This window comes from Fusarium proliferatum (genome assembly GCF_900067095.1).
Source record: "Fusarium proliferatum ET1 genome assembly, contig: FPRO_scaffold005, whole genome shotgun sequence".
Taxonomy (NCBI): Eukaryota; Fungi; Ascomycota; class Sordariomycetes; order Hypocreales; family Nectriaceae; genus Fusarium; species Fusarium proliferatum.
In genome coordinates, this window is record NW_022194794.1 from 2,625,891 (window position 1) to 2,638,845 (window position 12,955).

A 12,955-nucleotide genomic window follows, 5' to 3' on the forward strand; every position below is an offset into this window, starting at 1 on the left:
CCACCTAAAACTGTCCTTAGGGGACCTGACTTACTTAAAGGTGGGGAGCTGCCCCTGCGTTTTGGGATTATAACAACATCTGGCTTACTCAAAGTAGACCTACCTTTACCATCACCACTTCATTACCCTACTAGCCATGAATCGACCTTTTCGCCCTCATCCAGGGCAGCAGGGAGCTCCGCCTCGGGCAGCGCGACTGCACGTCGAGACAATCGAAGATAAGACTCTAAGGACCAGATTCGTGTACAACAACAAGTAAGTCTTCGAACAGTAACAGCCTCGATCGACGAAGCTAATGACTAGGAAGATGCGCCGTTTCTCCCGAAGACTTCCCTCCCAACCGAGATGGCTCTGATCATCATATCCTCATCCGCGGCGGCCAACCTGTAGGCGAATACGTTGTCACTGCCACGCCTATTCCAGGCTTCCCGAGAGGCGGTATCAGTCTCACCGACGCCCAGCGAACATGGGCCGGCATCACCATGAGGGACGAATTCATCGGCGAGATCTACAATCCATTCAGCGCTCGGTCCGATGCGTATCTTGGCACCGTCGAGCTTTCGATCACTTTCAGAACCCAGAGCAAGAAGACAGACGTTCCCTACGATGAGGATGAGCTCTCGAAGCTCTTCATAGACTCGTACCAGAACCAAGTGCTTGCTCCTGGGCAACGCATGCTCATGGACCATCGGAATATTCCTCTTCTGGTCATTGTCGAGTCCGTGGTTCTCACTGGCTTGGACACGTCTTCAGAAGCGGAACAGAAGAACCAGGACCCTAATGCCAGAGGTATTCTGATTCCCCAGAGCAAGGTGTTCTTCCACGCCAAAACAGGAGATGGCTTCAAACTCAAGCCTTCAGTGAACAAGCCAAACGCCAGCGCCATTTTCGCTCCTAGTTTCAAGTTTGATGATCTTGGAATTGGTGGTTTGGACACTCAGATTTCCACGATTTTCCGCCGTGTGTTTGCGTCTCGTATTTTCCCTCCTGGTATAGTTGCCAAGATGGGCATTGATCACGTTAAGGGACTACTACTTTATGGTCCCCCAGGAACGGGTAAAACCCTGATTGCCCGACAATTGGGCAAAACTCTAAACGCTCACGAACCTAAGATCGTCAATGGTCCCGAAGTGCTGAACAAGTTTGTGGGTCAGTCCGAGGAGAACATCAGAAAGTTGTTCGCAGATGCAGAGAAGGAGTACAAGCAAAAGGGAGATGAGAGCGGTCTCCACATCATCATCTTTGATGAGCTTGATGCTGTGTGTAAGCAGCGAGGTTCTGGATCTGGTGGCGGCACAGGCGTTGGTGATACTGTTGTCAACCAGCTCCTTGCCAAACTCGATGGTGTGGACAAACTTAACAATATCCTTTTGATCGGCATGACCAATCGAAAGGATATGATCGACGAGGCTTTGCTACGACCCGGGCGTCTGGAAGTACAGCTAGAGATCTCTCTTCCTGATGAAGAGGGTCGATTTGGCATCATCAAGATTCACACCTCCAAATTTGTCAAGAACGACATCTTGGACCACGACGTCGACTTGGCTGAGCTTGCCCGCCTTACCAAGAACTATTCCGGTGCCGAAATTGCCGGTCTGGTCAAGGCAGCAGCAGCCAGTGCATTCTCTCGGCACACTGATGCCAACCAGATCACTGTTACAAAGGATATCGAGCACATGAAAGTCAAGTGGAGCGACTTCCTACTGGCTCTCAGCGAGGTCAGGCCAGCATACGGTGCCTCCGATACGGATTTAGAGGCGGTTCTTCATTCGGAAATTATCCATTACTCGCCTGACATCCAAAACATATTGAACGACGTGCTTGGTGTTTCGCACATGGTCCAGGAGCATCCTAAACACCATAAATCTTCGATCATTTTCCACGGCGCCCAGGGCAGCGGCAAGACAGCCCTGGCTGCACACATCGCGAAGCTTTCAGACATCCCTTTCATCAGGATCATCACGCCACACAAACTTCTCGAGTATCGCGACGATATAGCCAAGTCCGAGTTTATTACGAAGACCTTCAACGATGCGCAGAAATCGGCTGTCAGTCTCCTGATCTTGGACAGCATTGAAAAGCTGATTGGATGGAACCCCATCGGGCCTCGATTCTCGGCAACAATAGCCAATACAATATCCGCTTTGGTCGCCAAAGACGCTGTTCAGGTAAGCGATTTATAGACATGGCAGCAACTTAGCTAACAAGCAACGCAGGGGCACCGTCTTCTCATTTTTGCAACGACTTCTAAGCTCAGTATTCTCGAGGAACTCGAGTTAGCCAAGGACTTTTCGCGGGATGTATACGTACCTACAGTATCGAGCCTCCGTGAACTGAAGACAGTGCTACAATCACGGGGCGGCGTTGCGGCTGGAAGCGCCGACCAAACCCTAGCTCGTATTTATGAGCATGCTGGAGGGGACCAAGTTGGTGTTGGCATTAAGCCAATCATGGAATTCATCGCGGAGGCCGAGATGAGCGAAGACAGTGATCTCTTCGTGAATAAATTCTCGAACTCGGTGGTGAAGAGGATTCAGAGCCAACGGGTTCGGTAGAAGAGGTACCAAGATTAGACTACCTAGATTTGAATTTGTCTAGTGAAGGGGACACAATTAATCCCTTTACGTATGAAGTGTTTTTATATTCCCTCGGTGATCCAAGTTTAATAAGTCTACCATACGGCTTCAAAGCTCGTTGCAAAGAAGGTGTTAGACTAACTACCAGTATCATAAATATTTGATAAATTTAGTCAACCACTCCTAAATCTCTACAGCTTCTTACCTAAAGTCAGTATCACTATTCATCCTCAGTTTAATACCCTCCCACCATGCTGCCATCACAATCAGATTGTTTAGGTGCTATCTAGGAACACTTAACAGCTCGAAGGCTTTACTGCATTGCCAGCCTCGCTTCAAAGCAATAGGGTAGTTAGCTCGTTGGCGATGTTACATGGCTGATCACATGGCCATCGCTTCAAGCGGCTGATGATCATTGAATGGCAATACGTGAACATGGGGACCTTGAAGCACGCACGCGAGAATGGATACTCGCCCACTCGCCAAGTAACGATAACCATGCCGTATTCCGCAGAAGCAGCATGACCAGGTTCAAAACAAGAAAATGTGGCTGGGTTTGGGCGGAGCGGTTCATCGGAATCGGCGCGGGCCTTAAAACACAGTGTACGTATCCGTACTTACGAACTACTTTCCAGATCTTGACTCGGCCGGGGCAGCGGAGGCGAGAGAGAATGTGTCAATAGGTGCTGAAAGAGAGGATTGTATGCGTGGAGTTGGACGGGAAGCCCGCGGCAAGACAGATGGTTGGGTATTGAGGCTTTGACTGACTCGTGGTGATGGGGATTTAGTGGTAGAGGGGACGGGTACACCGCATGTTTGCTGAGTCAAGGGTAGTCATTGGAGGCTCTCTGTGATAGTGAGCATGCAGGTATATGGATTCCTTGAACTGGCGCGTATTCATTGGTGATGTTGATGCTGAAAACGATATCGTGACGAATTGCTCTTTGATGTGTGGATGTTGTATTGCAAAATGGGCTGTAAATAGCATCGGCGATTTGTTCTATTCGGCGAACTAAGGTAGCCTCTGTGAGCAAGAAAACATCGGCCTTGATAACGGATGTCAAAATAGACTTAGCACATGTCTCCTAAATCTGGGCTAAATCCACACTAAGTCACCTAGGTCTTTTTGTCATATAGGATCAATGTCCTGAGTTTTCTTTCCTCTCGTAGACTAGGTAGCCTCATGCGAGGCGATTTATCGTAGCACTGCATATTCACGGATACAGTCCACAGCATGCACCTTCTACCGAGATGCGGGTCCTTCAAGTAAGACAAAGGTTGCGTGATAAGTTGAGTGAGACCTTGATAAGGCTGCAGAATTCAATCACATCACATCAACTCCAAGACAATTGATTATCTGCATACCAAAGTCAACCTCGAGGCTCGACCTCGTTGGAATTTGTACCCTAGACCCTAGACCGAGACCTGAACCTTGACTACCGAGACAGGAAAGGACCCACGGATGCTTCCCCGGGCACCCAAGCAGTTGGTGTCGAATCAGAGCTTAAAGTTCGGCCTAGGCTTTATGGCTTGGTCTGATTTCCCAGGATCTCATGCCTTGTCATGGATGCATGGCACGTGTAGGGAGGATCAGATCGCGCGCGCGAGAGAGAAATGGAATGATGCTCAAGTGTTGCCAGTTTCAAGATGGAGGAGAACAGAGGAGAGAATGAGTGATCGATTGTGATGAATAACACGGATACTAACGCCAAGAGCACAAAACGTGATGGGCTCATGCATGGTGCATTAGCTGCGCTGCATCCTCGGTCATGGGATTCTCTTTCTGGAACGATTTCGCTCTCAACCCCCGCCTGTAGTCACAGTGCAGTAATTATCGTATGTACCTACAGTCCCGTCCCGTCCCTTCACTCGATCAATCACCCACCGCCTGCAAACAAAATCCCCTCCCTCATGGAACGTTCCGATCAGGTTGTAAAAAAAAAAAAAACCTCTATCAGAATTGATACCCAAGATTTCCCCTCTGATCGACAAAACTGGGCATTAACTCTACAACTCCCACCTTAGCTCCGGCGCCCAAAAAGGACAATCTGTACGAATATTGACTCGAGTGTGTGCCCGTGGTAGGTAGTAGGTACTTTTGGCGGGCTTTCTGGCTGCAACGTAAAAGCATGGCAGAGGTGCAGGTACAGAGTACCTTGCAATATGCAAATGGCTGGGGTTTGCAGGGAATCTTTTGTGTGCGACGCGGGCCGAGCTGTTGAACCGTTGAGGGATGAACGGCGGGTACTCGATACTTTTGTGCACCGATAGAGGCTTGTGAGAACGAAGCGTGGTAACCAACAGCATGGACATACCCTGCTCTTTGCTTTTTGCTCAAGTACAGTAAGATATCACCTTGTGATTGTTATGATGAGTTACTGAAGAAGAGGTACACGGGAAGAGATACGAATTGCTGTTCATGACTCCCTGCATTTGTTTAGCTTGAGGCAAACTGTTCGTGTCAAGTTTAGCTGAAGCTGAGATCGCCAATCAGGCTTGTGAAGTCGACTTTGAAAGACGGGAGAGAGCTGGACTAACCCACCAGCAACCCTTCCACTGGGTTCGGCTCAGAGGGGAATACAGCGGTTGAAAGTATCTCTACCTTCAGCTTGACTGTGCTCTCACCGAGATTTGCAGTACAGCTACAAGATGACATGAATCAATTGCTGCTATTCTTAAGTGCTAGGCTAATACAGCCCCACACCCTCCTCTATCCTATCCCATCCCATGTGCCAACCCAAGTCCAGGTCCAGCCCGCGCCATTCAAGGCCCATATCCCGTCCGCCCTCTCTTGTCTGGCCTCTAAGAGAGGTTTTTGAGTTTCCCCCAATTGCCTCTTGAGAAAAAGGGTCTCTTTTCTTCTTTCCCTTCCCCTTCTCTTTGCTTTTTGAACGTACGCGTGTGAGAGAGACAAAAGGGCTTTGGCCAGGGTCTATTGTTGTTGTATCGTGTGCCCGTTATTCACTAACCAAAGTTACACGTCTTATTTCGATTCTCTCTCTTTACAGCCACGACCCCTCTGTCTCTGATTTGAGCTGAACTGTCTCGCTCCGACGATCATTGAAAGTGTCCGGTACTTGAATGGCATCGACTACAACGACAACTCTTCCTTAGAATCGAGTCGAGTCTCTTTTTGCTTTATGGCTTTACCATGTAAGTTTGGGTTTATTGTTACTTTATGACATCAGATCCACCCTTTTCAAGGTTGTCTATGTTCGAAAATCGACAAGGTATTCCATGCTTGTCTGTCTCGCCAGGCCTCAGGTTGGTCTGGTTACTGGTAATTAATTTACAGTGCACACTGGACTAGCATAACATGGCAATCTAATGTTGTTGATGGTGGGATGGGCACAAGCCAGCTAATTCTCACTCTCTTCATATCAATCACTTCTCCAGTTCGGACTCGCCGCGTTCCCTTTATTCTCTCTTTCCCTTCTCCATTCATTTCCGTCTCGTCGTCTCGATTGACTCTTCACCACGCGCGCCCATCATAACCCACGATATGCGCGCCGGCCTGCTCAACCTCTGAAACGATCGCTGCTAACTCAATGCCTTGATTGCCAGCTCCTCTATCGCTTTGAGCACCGTCAGCTCTGCCCTCTCCTGACGTGACGACAGGCAACGCGCCTGCGAGCGGCCTTGCCGTGCCATGGAGGCCCTGGAGTCTTCGACGCCCGCGGACCCGCTGCCACCAGCGTCTGGTCTCAGCGCGGTGGCCCCAGTCCCAGTCCCAGTCCCTATACCATCACCTCCTCCAGCTGCAACTACTGTCAAGGATCCGTTGTCAACCAAATCAAAGGTTCAGTCAAGGTCTCGTTCCGGCTCAGGCGCTATCGCTGTCGCAGCCCCCAACGTGACTGCTGCCGTAGCAGCACTCAAGAAAAAGGAAAACATCAGCCCTGGCTTCTCGACACCCAGCAAGTGGCCTTCTGTTAGGTCCACCAACACCGCGCGCATGCCCACGACTATCGTTGCGAAACCCTTGGTTCCTCTCTCAGAACGAAGGATACACCAGAAGAAACCCACAACTCGAAGTCTCAAGGACTCAGATTCTAGCCTAGATAACCAGGGTAGTCTGTCTCGATGGGAGATTACTCCAGACGGTGGATCGGCAGGTCGTGAAGGACGTCAATTCACTGTCGCCAACGTTGGGAACAATGGTCGTATATATTTGAGGTAAGTGAAGGGTTGATATGTCGCGTGGTTCCCTTTAGTGCCTCATCTATTGAATCCCTTGGGAAAGTGTCACTACCAGCCACATCCCCGCTCTCCCTTCACTCTGCGGTCTTTGCTTGCGCTTTGTGGGGAGATGTCTTAGCTGAGCTCTTATTGTGATCCCTTCTACCCGTCGCCTTAGGGATAGCAACGTGGCTGGCACGAAACACGACGCTCGCTCGTATTTTTGACATTTGCGTTCCACAAACGACTGACTCTCATTCTCCAGGCCGACCGTTCGCCCTGCGTATCAGCGAACTCCTCAGCCCCAATTCGTCTTTCCGATTACACCTCCCAGTACCGCAGGCTTGGATGCGATCTCTAATAAACAGCTTCAAGACGAGACGAGTGAACTTCATGTTAGTCAGTGGACGCCAACACCGGAACCTTCGCCATATGACGGCAACCGAGCATACTTCGATCACGATTCTCAGTATCCGCTCCGGCCCGTGAAACATCGTCGCGCTCTTTCCGATAGCACGGTTCACGAGGTGTCCGCTGCGAAAGATTCGGAACCCGGGGCCTTCAAGATCGTCATTTCAAAGCCCTTGGAGGAATACCGACCTCGGACTATGGAAGATTTCGATTCCACTTCTGATCCTCTTCTTGACATTACGATACCTTCGTGGCGCATAGGAGTTCCCCGATTCACGGGAAGAGGCACACCAATGATTCGCGGATCCTCGTACGCTCCCACCGAGGAGTTTCGCTCAAGTAGCGCTTCGCTACTGAGCCGACCTCAAGGAGTGCTAAATAGCTCGCATCCTGATATAACATCTTCAAGGAGGCCGAGTTCTATGGCTGTACCGATGTTGCGAATTTCTCGAAATATATCCGCCATGACTCAGACCCCTTCAACCACACAGCCTTCTCGAACCATTCGCCCAAGCTATCAATCAAATTCTAAAGTCGAACCCGCCATGTTCGATGATCTCACATTTAAGCCGGCCTGCGATGATAGAACATTAGTAAAATATTCTGCTGCAACTGGTGCTGTTATAGCTGCTACACCACCGCGACTCGTTGCCGAAATCACATCGCCCAGTTTCCTCGATTACGAACTCATCTCAGACTTCTTCCTCACTTTCCGAGCGTTTCTGGAGCCTGTGGATCTTCTCCGTATGCTTATTGCAAGACTGCGCTGGGCCTTGGCTCGTGATGATGAGACAGGCATGGTTGTTCGCGTTCGCACATTTGTTGCCCTTCGACACTGGATTCTCAATTATTTTATGGACGACTTCGTTATGGATTACAACCTCCGACAAACGTTCTGCGAACTACTCAACGATTTTGTGGATGAACTTTCGCAATGCAACCGTTCTCGAAAGGTTCAGCTGAAGATTCTTGGAGAATTAAAGAAGTGTTGGCGAAGGGTTTGCGCACTGTACTGGGATGGCCCGAATTTCGACGACACCCTCGATTCTAGCGTTCCTATTACGCCTGGCGGTATTGCTGGACATCGTGATCCCAGCCTGGATCCTTCTTTCTGGGACCGTGATGAGGGCGAAACACCCCGAATCGAAAGTCTACTACCACTCAGCAGGAGCCCCGCAGAACGAACAAGTTTCATCGCCGATATTTCTCGAGCTGGCCATGTTGGAGATTCTGTTATGGTTGAGCACCGTCCCAGCACCCCTGAACGGCAAACTGCGAGGGATTCAGCAGAACAGCAGACATCACCAATCAGCATGACTAGCATGGACATCATTTCGTGCTCTTTTCCTAGCAAGATCAAACCTGCTCAGCCTCATCAGACAAACCCTCTGGCTGCTCATCCTGTATCGACCTCAGCTTACCACACTGGACCAGTAGCAACGACTCCTCGTGCCCTTGTTGGCAAGCGTGTACGACCTCAAGCTGCTCACAAGCGCAACAACAGTTTGACCGATTCTTTGCGAGAGCACAGCACGGATAAACTGTCATTCAAGGATCAGGAGTTCATGATGACAACCCCATATGGAGGAAGTCTTGTACGTGGAAATTTGTTACCTCCTGGCCAGGCTTTTGTCGATGTAGAACCGGATGAATTCTCTACCAGCTTGGTCCCTTCGCCAAACCTTCACCCTGAGAGTCGAAGCCTCGTCAAAGAAAGAATTCCCGCAGGCGCCATGTCCGGACACGGTATGAAGAAGCTACTGGGAACCGTTCGAAGAGCCTTGAGCACTAGGGGACAAGGCATGTCTCCCACTCAAGGGAGTCTCGTTAGCCTTGGCAACATTGGTCCTCGTGGCGCGATAACGAATCGCATCCCTGGCACGGCTGTCGTACCTCAAAGCCGCCATAGGCCTAACGGAGCTCGCCCGACTGTCAGAATTGACTTGCTCGGTGCTGAGATCGTAGAGGATTTCAAGAAGGCGGTGCGAGATGAGGCTGCTGCCGAAGCTGATCGTCGCGGACTACCACCACCGATGTCTCCTAACCCATCCTTGACTCCTACTGGAGACTTTCACTACTCGGCTGCTCATATGGATACGACTACCTATGATCATATGACACACGAGCATCGACATCGACCGGTTAGCGACATGGCCATTACTACAGGCAGCAAATCAATTGTCATTGTAGATGACACAACACCCTTCGACCCATCGCTCCTCCACCGAATTCCTAACAGCAATGCTTCTGTAGAGGCCTTTGCAGATACTTTCAAGTTGACGGGGGGCGATCCGACGCCCCCCTCTACTCCTCCGGCTGGCAATGGCGGAAACACACCTCGGCGTTCCTCATATCTCCTCAACCAACATGTTGTTCGGCCATCGTTAGATGAAGATCCTCTGCCGCCATTTGTCCCTGACTTCGAGACCCTCGCCCCTGTCACTAGCGCACCAATGTCAGAGGATGGCAGCCGAGTCTCATACTCTACAGCAGCTCGAAGCACTCGCAACCGCCCCCCTGTGTCGTATGAGAACCACCGTCGCAATAAATCTGGCAGGACTCATCGGTCTTTGAACTCGATCCTTCGCCGCCGCAGCTCATTTACCAACGGCCTCGCTCGCCGATCCACAGTTCAGAGCTTCGATGCCACAACGGTCTCTGCCCAATCAATCGCGGAACCTGAGCCTGAGGAGCCTATGCCACCGCCTCTGCGAATTCTTCGACGACGACCTGGAGGAGACCTGCGAGCTGCCACGAACGTGGGAGAGCTGGACCCTGTTACCTTGAGGAGATCGCAATCTGTTGGGTCGTTGACAACATATTCAGAGTCAATTCGTAGCTCTTTCATGCAGAGCCCTCGAATGGCGTCTTTTGGCCGTGGATCTTTCGGGCAGGGCTCAGTTGTCTCCATTGAGTACGTGCAGCCTAGAAGCGAGGCATTCTCTGTTGGACAACTTGCGGACAAACCGAAGCGAGAGCTTTCACTGTTCAGCACTCACTCATCTAAGCCTGCCATGCGCCCCTCGTTCGAAAAGGAGGCCCAGAAACTGGCCCAGATCCCAGATGATGATGACGATGGCGGAATCGAGTCTGCTTTAGCCAAGCTTGAGGGCAAACTCCCCGAGAAGAAGTCACACAAATCCACTGTCAGCCTTCAAGCCCCCCCTCAGACAATCGGCGAGGTCATGATCGCTTCAGAGCAGTCAGAAGCTGATCGCAAGAAGGATCACCATGAACAAGAGCTGATGGTCAGGGAGACGTTCATGCTGGACCCTGAGGATAGTGAACCAGAGCCTTTGATTGAGCCGCAAGGGCAAAACCTCTCACCCGAGAGACCTACAACCGAAGCTAGATCATTCTTGACTGGTTCTTCTCGCGAAAGCTACTCCTCTGTCCCCATCTTGGATCGAGACTCTGCAAAGGGTCGTCCTTGGACCAACATGTCCATCCTCGAGGGCTCAGATGAAGAAACAACGCCTCGACCACACAAGACCGTCTTGTATACCGAAGATGGAGGCGACTCGCAGCATGCTTCTTACGACTTCATTGAGAAGACTCGGAGTATCGAAGGCATCAAGCCTGGCGACACTGCCCCCTCGGTGGAGGAGGACCAATCCTTCCTTGACGATGACAGCGACCTTTCATCAGAGATGTCGGCGGATGCCCTCGAATACGAGGACTCTGAATATGGCGACGGTATTTTGCCTCGAGTGGAGCTCCCTGCTCATCCTCTTGGCTCGCCTGCTCCACCTCCTAACCGCAAGCCACCTTCTCCTCCCATGACTTTGGTGCAAGCGCTGGAGATGTCTCCGCCTCACTGCTTCACAGTCCCTGAGTTACATGAGGACCAAGTTTGGGGCCAGAAGCCTCTTCCTCCAACTCCAGAGGCTACGCCCACCGCTGCGTACGTTCAGACAGCCGATCAGACATCAACCGATGCACTTCGTCAAGTTGTTAAGGTGGACTCCTTCGAGGGCAACAAGTATTCTGCTCACTTGCCATTCATCCTGGCTTTTGACTCGGAGATTCTCGCTCAACAGTTCACACTCATCGAAAAGGACGCGTTGAACGAGATCGACTGGAAGGAACTCATTGACATGAACTGGAAGGATGCTGCTCATAGCGACTCTCGCTCCTGGGTTGACTTCCTTCGTAACTCTGATGCCCATGGTGTTGAAGTGGTCATTGCTCGCTTTAACATCATGGTCAAATGGGCCATATCTGAGATTGTCCTAACGCAAGGCCTGGAGGAGAGAGTACGATGCATTACCAAGTACATCCATATTGCCACTCACTGCCGCCGTTACCGCAACTTTGCTACCCTCGCTCAGCTCACCATCGCCTTGTCGAGCAACGAAGTCGCCAGACTCACCAAGACCTGGCAGCATGTTGCCCCTCAAGACTTGAAGACACTGCAAGATCTTGAAAAGCTGGTCACTCCTATGCGCAACTTCTATAACCTACGTGCGGAGATGGAGGTTGGTTCTGATCAAGGCTGTATTCCTTTCGTTGGTATCTATACCCACGATCTGCTTTACAATGCTCAGCGGCCATCTGAGATGGCTGGCTCACCTACCACGCCTCCCCTGATCAACTTTGAACGATGTCGCATTGCGGCCTCTGTCGTCAAGATACTGCTTAGGTTGTTGGAGGCAAGCACCCGATACAAGTTCCAGCCCATCGAAGGCATTACTGAGCGCTGTCTCTGGATGAGCGCTTTGAGCGACGAGGACATTCGTCGCCACTCGGAAATGCTGGAGTAAACTCTTTAACGATGTGGTTTAACTACCACCTTTTCACAATTCATACACATACGGGAACGATAATAACGATTCATGACTCACCGACCCCAAACGGCGTTTCATTTCCTATGTTTCAACATCACAAGAAGAGCATACCCAGCATGCCTTCACATTATACCCATCTCATAACTCTTTCACATACCACCACACCAGGAGTTTTCTCTTTTCTCCCAAGACGTACAACATAATCATCATTACAATCAATAGCATCTGGGACACAAAGCAAGGAGTTGGGCAAGCTTTTTTTGTGTATTTCGCACGATTCATCTATGGGGGTTTCTCTCATACTGGTTTTTGATCATACCCGCACTGCGCAAGCGTCACGTTGCGTCTTGTCCCTTTTTTTGGGTTCTCAGTTAATAGAAGGGCCAGTTTTGGATTCACTTTAATTAGTGTTAATGTTAGGCGAGGGGTAAGGGGAGTTGGTTGTTGATATATCATAGGGATTAGGATGCGTAGATGTAGTGAGGATTGACAATTGATATCATGTTTACGATGAGTTGGTTCCATCTTGACTACGTGAAGATAATTGAACAAAGGTATCTTGGTGAGGCTGAGGCAAGATCATCATCTAGCTACTTTACCCCAGTTTTACTAATAAGCACGAGACTTCACAAACATGTTTACGGCACTCGATCATGTCATGGGTAAACCCAGGTCAAACGACTCATATTTTGACTTTTCTTGCATCAATACAAATTCCATAGAAACAAGGCGGGATAACGATTAAGTCCATCCCCTCAGCAGCGCAGGGCTTTCCCTCTCCATCCCAAAAGCAAGGAGGAGAGTATCTTTCCCTCATTAGCACCGCCGAGTTGAGAACCTCAATTCCCACGGATGTTAATTCGTAAGATAGTCAGCAAGAAGAATTGTGTTATCGAAAGGGGGAAAGGAAAAGGTTAACGTTGTCGAATAGTTTGATTGAACCACAACACACATCCACACGCTTTTCTGCTCTCTTTCTCTCGTCGTAAAACCGTTCCAAAT

The 12,955-nt window shown here is 50.2% G+C and overlaps 2 protein-coding genes across 2 annotated transcripts; both read left to right on the forward strand.

Annotated features, from left to right (window-relative positions):
* Positions 1-136: 136 nt before the first annotated feature.
* Positions 137-2,555, forward strand: FPRO_11107 (putative vesicular fusion ATPase, NsfA protein; the record flags this gene model as incomplete). Its single annotated transcript, XM_031232143.1, has 3 exons — positions 137-255; positions 308-2,168; positions 2,217-2,555. The coding sequence occupies 3 exons, from the start codon at positions 137-139 to the stop codon at positions 2,553-2,555; spliced, it is 2,319 nt and encodes a 772-aa protein (XP_031082110.1).
* Positions 2,556-6,225: 3,670 nt separating this feature from the next.
* On the forward strand, positions 6,226-11,929 carry FPRO_11108 (uncharacterized protein; the record flags this gene model as incomplete). The annotated part of the gene is made up of 2 exons (XM_031232144.1): positions 6,226-6,752; positions 7,021-11,929. The coding sequence occupies 2 exons, from the start codon at positions 6,226-6,228 to the stop codon at positions 11,927-11,929; spliced, it is 5,436 nt and encodes a 1,811-aa protein (XP_031082111.1).
* Positions 11,930-12,955: the final 1,026 nt, after the last annotated feature.